The 15,082-nt window shown below is 59.0% G+C and overlaps 1 protein-coding gene across 1 annotated transcript in view; it reads right to left on the reverse strand.

Moving 5' to 3' along the window:
- PRDM16 (PR domain containing 16) overlaps positions 1 to 5,588 on the reverse strand; it is a 315,916-nt gene extending 310,328 nt beyond the window's left edge. Inside the window, exon 1 of the mRNA XM_010849972.1 lies at positions 4,868 to 5,588. Coding sequence (XP_010848274.1) covers positions 4,868 to 5,399 — 532 coding nt within the window. The 5' untranslated portion in view covers positions 5,400 to 5,588. The remainder of the gene's footprint in view (positions 1 to 4,867) is intronic.
- Positions 5,589 to 15,082: the final 9,494 nt, after the last annotated feature.

Consider the following 15,082-nt stretch of genomic DNA (forward strand, 5'->3'; position numbering starts at 1 on the left):
GTGGGGTGGGAGTCCCAAGGTGCAGAGGGGACCTCAGACCGAGCCCACCCTCCCCGCAGCGGGGTGCCGTCCTGCACGGCCCCCGCCCGGTGCACCGGCCCGAAGGTGCCCAGGACAGCCGCTCCCAAACACGTCCGCTCCCGCTGCGGTGTGGCCGCCATTCACACAGATAAACCCCTTTAGAAACGAGGGGGATTTAATTCAGGGTCTGAGTGACAGCACGAAGATTTATCCCCTGCACAGACAATACCGCGCTGGGGCTTTAATCTCCCCAGACAATGCGCTGCCGCTCGGCCCTCAGTGCGGGCCGTTCCCACGATGCTGGTGATTAGTGAGGTGCCCTGGATGGAGCACTATCTCTCTTGGGAGGTGCATCTGCACCTCCGTCCCAACAGGCGGGGAGGAGGGGAAGGTTGAGCTCCTCCAGGCACCACTTTTGCGCCCCAGCCTGAGGGGCACGGCCGCCAGGAGGCTTCCGTCCACGACCTCCCCTCCACCACCTTCCCAGCCCCAGGTGGGCCCAGGTAGGCACACACCTGAGCAGGACGCTGCCTCTGCTCTAATCACACCCCCAAGGATGGTGCAGCTGGACACCTGCCCAGGCCCTGGCCCCTTCTGGGGGCCCTGTGGCCCATGCCTCCCTCCCCCTCTTCCCCTGGAAGCTCTGGGCCTGAATGGCAGCGTGTGGTCATGACAGAGGTCACCTTGAAGCGAGCTCCTCCCCTTCTGATGGCTCAGCCTCACTCTCTGCCTCTGGGAGGAGCTGCAGCCCAGTCCCCAGGACCACCTGTCATGTCTCCCTTCTCCTCAGAAGGTGAGGACCACACTTATCCATCGTCTCCCATGCCCACAAGACCTCTCCTTCCCCCTGAAAAGACCAGGAGGCCTCACACTGATCCAGGGGGCATCTCTCCTCCTCAAAGGAAAGTTACAGGGTGTTGCCTGAGCCCCTGAGGTGAGTGGAGGCTCCAGGTGGCAGTGAGGGTCTCAGAGCACCTGCCCCAGAAGACCTGGCCCCCTTAGTGTCTCCAAGACACCACCCAGGAGACCCCTGTGAAGGGTCCATCCACCAAAGGAGGGTGGATGTCTGCAAGGCATCCATGGAGGGTGTGGCCGCCCATCACTGCTCATCACCATAACTACTTCCTTGGTGGAGCTGGGGGACAAGAACTGACACATTATCTCTGCCTCCTCCCCTAGCCCATCACTTGACCCCCGCTCCTGCTCAGCCAATCCAGCCCACAGGTCTGAGCCCTGGGGTCTTTCAGAACTGGGCTGTGGAGGACCCCCCTTCCCTTTATTTCCCATGGCCCCTTCCACTGGGGAGATGCTCCAGGGAGGAGGGACTTGTCTCCAGGGGCCTGTCCTACCCCAGAGAGCCTGACTCTGCCCAGATAACCCCTGCCTCTCACATCACCACCTGTCCAAGCTGTCACTTCCTCCCTCCTCACACCACAAACATGCAGTGTCCCCATGGTCCAATAGCCCACTGCCAGGACAGTCCATCTCAGCCCTCATCCACCTCCTGGACACGCATTCCTCCACCCAGGGCCAGAGAGGAGGGTAGTCCAGGTGGGGCCCTGCAAGGGAGGCGCTGGGCAGAGAACTTACAACAGCAATGGAAGATGATTACTGTCTACCTTATATTACTGCCACAAGCAGCCATCCCGAGCAGGGTCAGGGGTCCAGCGCCCGCCCCATGGACTAGTAGTTGGGGGCGTCCCCACAAAGGTTTCGGCGACACAATTAGACTAAGGTGCCAGGAAGCTTCACCCCAGCGCATGCCCTCCTCCCCACCAGGTTCATGCTCGGCATGGAGAGAGCACCCCCAGAACTCCCCTCCTGAGGCTGGGACTTGGGGTGGGCTGTCGTGGCCCTGCCAGTCCAGAGTTGAGGTGAGAATCAGCACTGACCGCACCTGTGAGGTGGGAGGAGCCTCAGGAGTCCCTGCCCACCTCCACCTGCGTTTACCAGACCACCTGGGGATGCCCTCTGAGACTAAAATCTAAACCTGTGAAACTGTCCCAAGTGTAAATGTTATGAACACGGGGGTTTCTTCCTTTTATAGGAGTAGTTGTTTTAAAGGTAAAGGAATGAATCAAGAAAACCATGAATGTGGGGACTTCCCTGGTGATTCAGTGGTTAAGACTCTGTGCTTCCACTGCCAGGGACACAGGTTCAATCCCTGGACAGGGAACTAAGACCCCACAGGCCACTTGGCACGGCCGAAAAATAAAAATAACCAACCGGGATCGTGATAATAACCAGGTTGTAACTAAAAACAGTTTTGCCACACAAAGGAAAGCATGGTTAAAAAACGGCTGTCATGTCAAATTCCCAGGTGCAATGCGGCCCTTGAGGCCACCTGCCCAAGGCCCACCCACCACCTGTAGGACTGGATTGGCCTCGCTCTCCCCAAATACTCCTGACCATCTCATGTGACGGCTGGGCCTTATCTGCCTTTCCCTCCAAGCCGGTCCCACCTTGAGGCCAGGGGGCCCCTGCCTGGCTTGTGCCCAGCACACAGTGAGTGCCCACAAATCCCAGCCATGTGGCTGACTTTTGGTTTATTCAGATGAAGGCAGGAAATGGGGTATCTGAAATAGGGGGAGCTTGGCCTTTCCCTGGGCACAGCCTCCCCACAGGAGGCCAACCACACCCACAGAACTGCCCCTATCCAACCCAGATCCCGCACCTGGGCCCCCTACCTTACCATGGGAGGCAAAGACCACCCTCAAAATGCCACAAGAGGCAGGAAGAGATCCCCTGCCTGCCCCAGCAGATGGGTCCTACCATGGACAGCCTAGCCTGAACCAGTTCCTGGAATTTCACTGCAAAGATGATGAAATTGGAAAGCCAGCCTAAGGTATCCACTTGCTCCCTCCTTGCCCAGGCTGGAGGGCGAGGGGCTCTGACCAAGTGCTCAGCAGGCACAGGTGGGTTCCCTCCTCTCTCTCCCCTCCGTGAGTGCCTGCTGGGTGCCCCTCGCCAGATCCTCCTGGACCACACGACTGGGAGTGGAAAGAAACAGCGTCTGCCTGGGCTGAGGCAGAAGAGGTTTCAGAGGGCAGCCCTGTCCACCCAAATGAAATTGGGACTCTTTGAGGCGCTTGTGAGTGACCCTAGCCCACAAGGAGGCTCCCTGCTCGCTGAGACCTGATACCCTGCTCCTCTCCAGTCCTGGTGAATCCCGCATTCCTGGCCAGTGGGGTTTGGTGGGAGGCACCTGAGCAGAGGTGGGCATGGGGACTGAGCAGTCCCAACACAGACATTCAGGGGAAGTGGCCAGCAGCAAGCCCCTCTCACACAGCCTGGGGGTCCCCACCCGTGGGTGCCTGAGGGTGGAACTCACCCATCCGGCCCCAGCTTGTGGCAACACCAGCCCAGAAGAACTGGGCTGCAGTTGAGGAACAGGAGCAGGGGCGGGTGGAGATCTCCTCACCTCTGGCTGTCCGTCCGTGTTTGGGAAACCAAATGCAGGGCTGGGATGCTGGAACCAGTCTGCAGGGCCCTCGGCCAGGGTCAGGGGACAAGGTATGACTCAAGCAGAACTGCCCTCAGCCCACTCACACCTGGCCTGGGCTCCCCTTTACAAACTGGGAAGGACCCTTGGCTTCACTGAAGGCCCTGCCTGTGAGGTGAGCGCAGGCAGTGAACGAGTCGTTGGGCCGGGTGGGGGTAGGCGTGGGGCTGTGACCGAGAACTGGCCCCCTCCCCGAGGGTCCTGGCTGAGGGCTGCTTGGATGCTGGAGGTGAACTCCTCTTCGGATGGGGACCCTGCCTGGGTGTCACAGTGACAGGCACCAAGGAGAGCGGACCTAGGGGTGGGGGCCATCAAATCCCACCCATGGTTGGTGGCAGCAGGCCCAGAGCTGGGGCTTTGATCCAAGCCGTCTTCACCTGCCTCCTGCCCTGTGAGCTGTGTGCCTGGACCGCCCTGGGCACTTCTGCCAAGGGCTGGGCACGTGCCCCACGGTCCCCGCCAACACCCCGGCTGCGGGTTGAAGAGTCTCCCCAGCCCCCCGCATGGCTCAGCGGCTGTGTCTCCAAGACCCCCAGAAATGCCCTCGGTGGAGATGGAGTAGCAGCACCAGGTGGGGAGGTCAGCTGGGAGCTGGGGGTTTCGGGGACGAGTCTTGAGGTTGAGTAGGAGGGTGATGTGTGTCCCAGAGCATTTCAACTGTGGTTTGGACAATGCTGCTTCTGGGAGGTGAGGGGACCTGGCGGCTCCCCCCGCCCGACTCGGGACCTCAGGGGACCCAGAGATGCAGAGGCAGCTGTCTCACCACTGCAGTATCATCACATCTGAGGAGGTGGTGCTCTAGAGCCTGGCAGAGCCCACCTGTGCCCAGAGCCCTGCCCTGGGAGCATCCTTACCCCTGGCCTGTAGATGAGGAAACAGATTCAGAGAGCTCAGAAGGGCTGCCCGAGGTCACCCAGTCAATGAAGGGCCCGCAAAACCCTGAGCCACACCCTGTCGTGCTCACCCAGGGCTCTGATGCCCTGCCCTTGACCTTTCTAATGACCTCGGCAATGCAGGTGGCTTCCCTGAATTGCTCTCCTTACCTGGGAAACGAGCAGTGGCACCATTGATCCCCACCCCAGTCCCAGCCTTCTGGTCCCCAAGGACACACACCCCGGGCACCGGCACAGGCAGACATATCTCAGGGAAAGCCTGGATGACAGAGTGAAGAGGTGCCAGCAGGAAGAGGACACAGGGGCACTAGAGTGGTAGCAAACGGCCCCGCTGGTCCACCTCACTGGGCAGCGGGGCAGGGGGCCCACAGAGGAGGCCACTGGGCTCACCCTCCTGGCAGCACCAAGGGAAACCCCGGGGGACCAGAGTCCCACCTCTCAGCCTACTCACCGTCCGCCCCAGCTCGGAGGCCCAGCTGCTGGCTCAGGGAGCTTCCGACGCTCACCAGCTGGGGGACAGGGCCTCCTTCCTCATCCAGGAGCAGGGAAGGGAGACCTGCCATGCAGGCCCCTCGGTGCTGACCGTGTAAAGGCAGAGACAGTGCCCGAGCCGGAAAAGAGGAAGAGGCCAGCCCCGAGGGGAAGCGTGGGCCCAGGAGCGCCGAGGTGTGGGTTCTAAAGCCAGATCCTCCCCTTTCTAAGCACCCATCCCCAGCACACCCCCCTCCTCCAGTGACCTCATTCCCTCTCACCTGATGTTGGGGACAAGGACAGCCTTGGGGGAAGCAGCAGCAAGGGATGCCGTGTGGGGCCTGAGGGGCAGGGTCAGTGATGGTGGAGGAGCAGAGACGGGCCCTGCCCTCTGGTGGGCGACCTGAAGCGTGTGGTCCAGGGCGTGGTAGGGCCAGGTCCACTGCACACCCACCTGGACAGGTACCAGGGCACAGAGGCCAAGAGGCCACAGGCCACCCTCGCCCGGGCATGATAGGAGACCAGGTCCCTGGGGCTTCACAGGGAGGTGGTTCAGGGACAAAGGTTACTGGGCACTTGTAGAACAAAGGTGGGGACAGAGAGTCCCCTACAGGTCACCTCCCAACTCAGCCCCTGCTGTTCATGGCACCTGGCAAGGCCAACCTAGTCCGGAATGGGCACAGGGTCCCCCAGACTTGAACAAGGAGGAGCCTGGGCCTCATCCAAAATATACCTGCTGAGACTCCCCTGCTGGTCCAGCGGCTAAGATTCCGTGCTCCCAGTGCAGGGGCCTGGGTTTGACTCCTGGTCAGGAAACCAGGTCCCACATGCAACCACTAAAGATCTCACATGCTGCAACTAAGACCCAGCATAGCCAAATAAACAAGTAAGAATAAACATTAAAACAAAAAACCCAAAAGAGCTTCCCCCAAACAAAACCAAAAACAAAGCCTCCCCAAACACCATGCACCAGCTGGCTGGAGCCTGTTAGCAGCAGCCGGGGCCACAGTGACCATCCATGCAGTCTTGTCCTCTCATGGAGATGGAAGCTGACCCCAGGGAGGCTGGGGGATCAGGGGGAGACCAGAACTTGGCTTCCCTTCCCACAGCTCACTGCTTGGCCTCACAGCATCTCTTCATCTTCCAGAACTAACGGGTCTTCCTCCTCTCTCTGTCCCACCTCCCCGGGGATGCTGGGACTGCTCTCAGGAGGCCAAGGCCCTCCAGCCCTGGGAGGGAGTAAGGCCTCTGAGACCAGGCCAGCTGAGGCCTGATCACAAACTTCACCACACCCCAAAATACTGAATGCTTACTGGTTCTCAAGTAATCTGCATTCTCTGAGAATGACAGAGGGTGAGCCAAGGCCTCTTGTGGGTGGGCAGCCATTGGGTGTTCAGGCTTCACTGATCCCCCAGGGCTCCTGGGCCAAGGATGAGAGCGTTTCTGCCTTCTCACCACAAGCAGGCAGGGCAGCAGGAGACCCCTGACCACTCGCCAGCAGGGGTCCCAGCACCCTGGCCAGCGCCCAGTAAGGAGGACCCATGGGGACCCCTCAGGTCTTCACTTCCCTAGGTTGGAGGGAGCAGCCGAGGGGCTGGCCATCTGTGCAAGGCAAGGTACAGGTGTGGGAGGGACCTGGAGGGGCAGAGGGGTCCCAGAGACTCCAGCCCCCAGTCTTGCCTTGATCCTGCTTTGTCTCACCCAACGCGGACAGTTCCCCTGGCTGATGTAAGACCCCAGGGCTCTGTGCCTTGGCGGTACCCCCACCCCAGGCAAGAGAAGAAGGGAAGGCCCCTGCCGGGCAGACGCAGCCCTGTTCCTTTCTTGGCCCAACAGATTCTCCTAGGAAGGCCGGGGAGAGGGTGCATGGCCTGGAGTCCCCACAGTGACAGCACTGATGGGAGATTTCCCCCAGCCGCACTTGAGTGGAAATGAGAGAAGGAAATGGCAATCCACTCCAGTATTCTTGCCCGGAGAATCCCATGGACGGAGGAGCCTGGTAGGCTACAGTCCACTGGGTCACAAAGAGTCAGACAGGACTGAGCGACTTAACTTTCTACCTAGAAGAACTAGGAGTCAGAAAGTCATTGGCAAATAAAGTAAACAAGTAGTCAAGACACAGAAAAAAAAAAAAAAAAATCCCTCCGGGCAGGAGGGATGAGCCGGGTGTGTCCAGAAGGTGCAGCCGAGCTCGGGGAGGACAGTGTTCACCACTAAAGCAGTATGCTCACATCCATGCACAAAACGCTCCAGCATGGAGTCACCTGTCCATCACTGCTCTCCAGGGCCCAGTGGGGGTGCTGCCTCCCTTGGCAGGGTCTGGGCCAGCACTGAACCTGTCAGGGGCCAAGGAGCACTGCCTCCTGGGTCCTGGCCACCCTCATTTCCCCAAAACCCCCTATGATTGAGGGATACGGGTCCTGAGATGGGAGGCTGGAGAACCCACTTCTACTTAACACGGGTTTATTTTTAAGTCATTTTATTCCATAAATTCCACAGCTGTTCTTGAGATGCTTAGAAGCCTGGGGAAAGCGGAAAGGCAGGCTGGGAACCTGAGGTGCATGGCTCTGGGCCCCTCGCTGTTCCAGGTGCCCCGGTGCCCACCCCTGGCCACGAGCCCCTGGCCCTGGCACTATGAGTTCCTCCTGCCCTCAGCATTCAGACGTTGGTTTCTAGGTCACCAGCAGCCACAGACCACACTGGCTGTGGCCACTGCTTTTCCCCAGACCACGGTCACTGGCCAGAGTCACCACTTCTCTCTGGTGCTTCCTGGAACACAGCAGCCTGACCACAGAATCACAGAAGTCCACATTCTGGGGCGACTTTCAAAAATTCTCAGCACTCAGGGAAATTTACCAAGAACTCCCTCCTTGACTCATTTGCTTAGGCAGGTTGCAGGGGGTGGGGGTGCACAGACCTGCCTCCCCAACCCCCCACCCCAAGCATCCCCCACCCTTCCCCTTGCACTGGAGCCCGTCTGCCCCGCCCAGGCAGGGGCTGACATTTGCCCCGAGAATCAACAGGCACCTAACGCTGTGTGCCTCTGTCACCAGGCTTGCCTGGGCCCTGGACAGGAAGGACCATGAGTGGGTGAGAGTCCACTCCCGGCTTGCCCCACAGCCGGGTCAGGAGGCGCATCACCAGGGGAGTCACCCACAGCAAAGCTGTCAGCCAGGGCTCCCTGCTGGTTCAGGACCACCCCAAAGCCAAGGCATCATCTCCAGAGGCCAGAAAACTCCGCAGAACCCAAAAGGCCCACCCGGCCGGAACTTCCAGTGCCCCTGCTGCAGCATTCTGATCACTCGTTTCAAAGGTGGTTATAGTGCAAGGCTTCACCATCTTCCCCGAGTTTTCAAGGTTTTGCTCTGAGACATCACGGCCTGCCTTGAGATAAGTGGAGACTGGGCACACACTCAACCATATACCCAGCCCAGAGCAGCCTAGGGACCCTGAAATGTATCAGCCCCCCGGACACGTCACCACACAGCACAGCACCCAGGCAAGGGCTAACTAGGCCTAGAGGGGAGGGCTCCGCACCCAGCGGCACCCAACTCAGGACTCATTTAGAACCGTCGGCAGAATCCCCAGTGGGAGGCGAGGCCCAGTCATCCTGACTCAGTTCCATTTTCCCCTCGCAGACCATTCGGTGAGCATCTTTTGGGTTTTTAAAAACTAAATGGCATATTTTACCCTAGAAATGAAAATGGAACTCCAGACTAAGCTCAAGGACTGCCCTTAGGCCAGGCCGGCAAAGCCCTCTGCCAGGACCCATCGCGTGCCCTGGGTGCTGGGGGCCAGTTCAGGGCCACCGGGTGTGTGGCAGGGCAAGGCTTAGGACATGCAATGGGAAAGCTGGGTCCCCAGGGTCACAGAGCACCCTTGACTCAGGGTTCACTCCGAGGCCTCACACCACTCCATCTCTGCTAGGCCCCCTTTCCTGCCCCCTGTAGGGTTCCGGCCCAGCCCCAGAGCCCAGGATGGAGGATCTCACCATTGGTGTGGCCTCGCGGCTGGGGTGTGCCTGCATGTGAGCCCTCCAGGGGGACCCGTGTGCCAGCGCCCGTCAGTCACTGGCTCCATTGTCCCCTGCCCAGGAGGCCTTCCCAGATGGCCCACCAAATCAACTCTTCCTGCTCTCCTCCTCTGTCTTGCCCTGAGTCTCTCAGCAGTTCTCACGGCTGAGTTGCCTCCTCTCTGACCACTTGTCAGTGGGCTCACCCTGACCCCAACGACTTGCCCTTCCTCTCCTGCCTTACTCTCATCCCTGATTCAACGGCTTCCACGGTGATGGCAGGTGGTGATAAACCTGTGACCAGTGAAAGCAGGTGGCCCAGCCCTGAGCTCCTGCCATGTGTCTACAGCAGAGATGACAGCTTCCTGTGTGTCTGCAGGGGGACCCCACGCCCATGTGTCTGCAGGGGGGATCACAGGACAGGAGCCCAGAGGACCCCAGGACTGGTAACAGCTCAGGGAGATCAACAGTGGTCCCAGCCCAGGGCCCTCCTGGGGCCACCTCTCTGGGGGGTGGCCTTTCCCCCAACCCCTTGCAGGCCCCTGGAGGTGGGAGAAGCTCAGTAGGCTCTCTTGCAGGAAGAGATGGCACTCTACTTGATGGGCAGATGGGCAGGAGGGCATGCAGCTATGGCCCCAGCCTTTCCCAACAGTTCCCACACAGATGTGAGCTCTTCTGAAACTGGAGGAAATCGGGAGGAGGACCTTCAGAAGATGGAGCAACTGGCCTCATGGTCTCATCCCCATGGGAAGTCCAGTGCAGCCACGGCCAAGCCATCTCTGCTGCTCCTGCACTGTCCACCCCAGTGGGTATCAGGTGACCAACAGGTCTGGGCCTTTAGAGCCAAGAGCTCCATCCTGACGGGAGCCCTGACTGCAGGGCAGGCTTTGACTGGGGAGTGAGTTCTCTTGAGGCCATGACCAAGCCTTCTTCTCCTCTACCAGGCATCAGTGGATAAGAAGGGGCTGTCCTGCTGGGTGGCCTGGGCCTGTCCCAAGAGCCCCAGAGCTGGGGCCTCAGGGAGGAACCTGGGGAAGCTGCCCTGTCTGGCTCCCTGTCAGACTCCACACTGGGCTCGAGAGCTGAGACAGGCACCCCAACCCTGCAAGCCTGGGGAGCTGGTGCTGAACATTCTGCTTTAAGCTGGAGGGTCTCCTTCACATCATGTCCCCCCGCCCCCAAGTGGGGATCCTGCTGCTGCTTCAGGAACCTGGGATCAGACGCCGGGCTTGGTCTCTGGGGACGGACGCAGCTACAAGGAGAGACCCCTTTCAAAATCAGGGTGCCTCAGCCAGAGGCTGGAGGTAGGAAAGTTTGGGGTTCCAGTGAGAGGTTACCATTTGCATCAGAAGGAGCAGGAAGATTCTGGGCCATGCCTGGGGTCCCCCTGAGCTGGAGGTCCTAAAGACCGCCCTGAGGCACATCCCAGGGTGAGTGTCCTGGTCACGAGCAGCCCCAGAAGGGTCACCCCTGGCCCACGTCTTGAGGTGACACATGCCTGGAGAGGGCACAAGGGGCCGGCTTGGCTTCTTGAGGCAAGCCGGCCACTAGATTCCTAAGGAGATCCCACTGTTAGGGGGCCACCCCCACATCCTCCCAGGACAGTGATCTGAACTGCTTCAGAGATGCCAATAGTTCTTCCATATTTCCTGGCAGGAGAGGATGAGGATGCCATGCCCGGGAGTCACTGAGGGTACTATCAGCACCAGTCTGTTTCCATTGCCTTCTGGACCCCTGGGCTGTAACTTGGGGGTGCTTTTACTTCACCTGCCTGGTTAGACTGTGAGCTCCTGGACAGCCAGGAGAGAATGCCCTAGATATCTGGAGAAGCAGGGCGCCCAGTCACCATCACTGAGGAAATGAGTGGGTGGACAGGAGGATGAGTGGAGGGACTTTGAGCCCCGATCATGGTCACTTGGATGCCCTCCAGGTGACCGGCTGTGCACGAGAGCCGACACTTGCTGTTCCTCACTTCAGTAAATCAGAAGAAATGCCCACAGGGAGCAGACGGGGCCTCGGGGTGAATCTCGGGCCTAGGCTGGGCCTAGAGAAGATGTGGTCAAGTGGGAATTTGCTGAAACGCACAGGACAAGGGCGTCTGGCCCGCACTTGATGAGCGCTTCTGCTTCAAGGAGGAAACTGTTGTGTCAAAGGGCCGATTGACCAGCATGCACTTTATGGCCTGAGGACGTTTCGTTTCTCCTGGACAGAACATGGGCAGTTGCTGTGTCCTGAGGGCTCCCGCCACCTCCCACCCCGTTGGTGATACTGGCAGACTGCCTCCAGCATCAGGTGGACAGGCTCCTCTCCAGCCTACCCTGTGAGGACGCAGGCCCAGGCAGAGGTGGCTTAGGTGCACAGGGACCCAGGGCTGGATGGGGAAGGCCCTGGGACCACACCTTTCAGGGAGCCAGGCTTGGCTAGGCTCTCAGCTGGCTACCACAGTGCAGGCAGCGGGGCTACACAAAGCTACGAGGGGAGCACCTCTGCCATCCGTGGCAGGACCTGTGGAATTCCATCAGACCACAGCGCGTGCGCACACACACACACACACACTCAGCCAGGGGAGGATGAGTTGGGTGACAAAAGCTGGCCAAGTGCCTCTCCCAGGCACATAAGCAGAGAAGATCCCCTAGTCCTTCTAAAGCAGGACTGGTGTTCTGAACTAGAAAATCCGTCTCACAGCATCAGAAAAAGGCAGGGGATGCCCAGGGGCGCCCTCGTGTGAGTGGGAAGCACAGAAATCTACCCGGGACGTGGGAGTTGGCGTTCGGTCACCACAGGCCTCGGCCTCATTTCTTTCCAGAAAATCTCCCCTGTCCATTCTCACCCAGAGGAGTGGGGCTGGGAGAGGGCAGGCATGCGGAGCAGTGACGGGGAAGGGTCTTCCGCAAATGCTTTTCACGCCTCCCACTCCCACCTCCTCCAAGGAGCAGCTGCAAGTTTACTCAAACACCCGAGAACCCACGGGGGAGGTCGACAAGGGTGGGGGCTTGCCATTAGTTTCTGGATCATCCTCAGTGACTCAGGCCCCAGCTCCTGATTTAATGCCACAGATACTCTGAGAGGTGGTTTCTCAGCCGAACAGAATCCGCGTGCACACACTGCGAGGAGAGCAGGGACCGAGGTCGTGGCTGCAGCGGCCGAGAACGTATAAAATAGACGTCCTGTTAGAAGCTTCGAGCTCATAAATCCCCGCCGTGCGGCCGGCTGGCTTCAGAAGGTGAGAGAAACAACATTAGAAAGCGAGATGAGGGGAGAAAAGGAATGTAGCATGAAGGCCAGAGAGCAGGGAAGTCGCGGGGGACCGAGGAAACACAGCGCGCTGAGAAATTCAGGCTAATCTTTGCTTGACCGCAAGCAAGAGGCCGGACCCCAGTGCCAGCGACAGAAACACGCCTCCCTCCCTGGAAAATTGATTTGTCAACAGCCAGCAACTCGTCCAAAGGCATCTCAAGGTTGTTTTTACAAAAAAAAAAAGTAATGATGAAAACCATAGGCAACAGCATATACGACCAATAAATGTTTTTTTGAAAAAAAGGGATTCCGACAATGGTGAGGCTGCTGGCCTCTGGACCTAGGGAGGGTCTGGAAAGGTGGGGTTTGTACCATCCGAGGGAACAGAGGATCCCTGGCTAAGAATTTGTTTGCAAAAAAAAAATAAAATAAAATAATAGCAAAGTTGGTTTAAATCTCCTCTTGTGATCTAAAAACTCCCTCCCACAAACCCGAGAAATGAGAATTTCCTCATTTGGGGTTGAGTCGCCTGCCAAGTGCAAGGAAGGAGGCTTGACCTGACCCTGATGTGGACGACTTCTCCGTTGGGACGCCCCCGCCCCGGCCGGCCCCGGGTCCGTGTGAGCGGCACACTGACCCAGACGGTGGAGCCCGGTGGGTATTCCCAGCACCATGGCTTTGAGGATCCTGCCATGGGGTCTCTTTCTGCTGCAGACTGGCTGCACAGGCAGGAAGACCCCTCCCCATCCAGCTTCTGTCATGGGAAGACACCTGACCTCCGGCCCACCACTCGCATTGGTGGGTTGGCCAACACCCTTCAAGAGGCAAACCTCACCTTACCCTTCACCTGCTAAGGAGCAGGCACTTCCAAGGAGGGAGTGGGCAGTGTGTAGGACTCCCCAGTTGCACAGGCCAGGGTCCAGTCCCAGCTGCACACATGTGATGCTGGGTTGCGAGCTGCCATTGCTCGGACCTCAGCTTCCTCTTTCCTTCACCCCCTCCCCACTTTTGTTAGAGGAGAATGATATCGTGTTTAGATTGCGGAATTCCATCCCCTAATTGCTTCACTACTGGAAATTTCAGGAGGGTTCTCGTTTTTCGCAGAAATCTCCAGGCGTGAGCACATTTCTGCAGATCTTTCACCTAATTAACAGCATACTTCATAGAAATAAATAAATAAGGCAAGCACTGACAGATCACGCCAAGAATCCTTCATTAGCTCCACAAGGACGCCTTGATGGTGGGAGGACTCAGGCAAACCTCCACCTGAAAGGTCGTGGGGTGAGGACAGAGGCGGCTTGCCTCGGGTCACCCTGGAGGATAGTGTCCACTCTGCCAGGCTCCACGGCCCAGCACTCAGGGGGTCCCATCCACAGCTCAGCTGGATCAGCCCCCTGGCCTCTCTCAGGCCTCCTGCTTCCAAACAGACCAGCGTGTCCACATGAAAATGTAGCCTGGGGAGGGGTCAGGCTGCAGGCCAGCAGGTGGGAGCCAGGCCAGTGATCTGGGCTCAAGGCGCCTCTGTTCTGAGGGTGTGCAGGCAGTGGGGAGATGTCTCATGGGGAGGCCTGGACTTTGGGGAGCCTTCCTGACCCGGAGAGGCAGATGCCATAGCACCACACCAGCGGCTCAAAGGAAATTTATCTGCAGCATCAACTCCATGCTGAAGGGACACTGAGCTTGGGGGACAGAAGCAGCAATCCCGGAGTCCATCTGGCTGCCCTGGCAGTGAGAACTTGCAGGGCAAGCACTCTACAGTTTTTCTAAAGACTCCCGGGTTCCTGTGTGTTTCAAGTGCACCTCGGTTTCCCCGACCTTCCTGCTCCCTAAGAAAAAGGGATTTGGAGTTCGTGAACCACACAGAGCCAGAGGGGTGGACGGCTGCCCAGCCACCCCCGGCCACCAGGACTTTCAGCGGCACCTGTGGCCACTTCTGAGGCCCTCCTGACTCAGGCTAAAGGAAAGTGCCGGCACTGTGCCCAGACCAGTGGGTTTGTGGTCAGGTGCGGAAAGCCTCAGAGCTCCAGAGACGCGACAGCCCAACACCAGTCAGCCCATGTGTCTTCAGCATCAGAGCTCAGGCCTGTGCCCACCTGGAGTCCTGCAGGCCTGGGGCGTCTTGCCTAAGGCCTCCTGCAGGACCCCAGGGAAGACCTGTCACGGTGCCCACTATGGTCCCTGCCGGAGTTCCAGGAGGTGAATGTGCCCAGGGGAGGATCCTGGTTTCCAGGAGGGACAGGCAAGTGGGCTTTTCACTCAATCTCACCCCTAGAAGTTACGAGTCACCGGCTTCCCAGATGGAACCCCAGGCTCAGGGAGGGTCTCAGCTCGTGGGAGGTGGGTATAGGATTTGGAGGGGTCTCTGGGAGCCCCAAGGCTAAACCACCTGCTCCCTAACAGCCAGCTGGTGAGCCCCAAAGTCCCACCTGGATGGAGACTCATAAAGGAGCCATCCAGCTCCTGCGTGGGTCCATCCCTCCTCCCTGCCCTCCTCGGAGCCACATTCAGCAAATTGAACCTGACACATCGCTGATCCTCCCAGGCCCTACCCTGTAGCACACGTTCATCCTTGGGCTGAGTGATGAATCCCACCTGGTGAGGCAAAGACCCTACCTTGCTGGGCTTTAGAACACACTTGGGTCCTGAACACAGCATCTGGCCGAGACACCCCTGGGTCTCCAAGGCTGTGGTGCCACCTGCACAGGTGTGGTTGCACCCAGGTCCACGTGGACTTGCGTTCTAGAGTCAAGAGTGAGTCCCGGGCACCAGCCTGGAGCAGCTGGATGTGCGGCAATGATTTGGGAAGAGATGAGCTAGGAGAGGGGGCCTGGAGGATGGATGGAGACAGACACTAAGCATCTGAAAGCCCCGCCAGCCCAGCAGCAGAAGGAGTGTGTGTCCACCTGGCGCCTCCACCCAGGATCCCGCAGGCTTCCCGACCGCAGC

The sequence above is a fragment of the Bison bison genome, unplaced genomic scaffold (assembly GCF_000754665.1).
Source record: "Bison bison bison isolate TAMUID 2011002044 unplaced genomic scaffold, Bison_UMD1.0 scf7180017864289, whole genome shotgun sequence".
Lineage (NCBI taxonomy): Eukaryota > Metazoa > Chordata > Mammalia > Artiodactyla > Bovidae > Bison > Bison bison.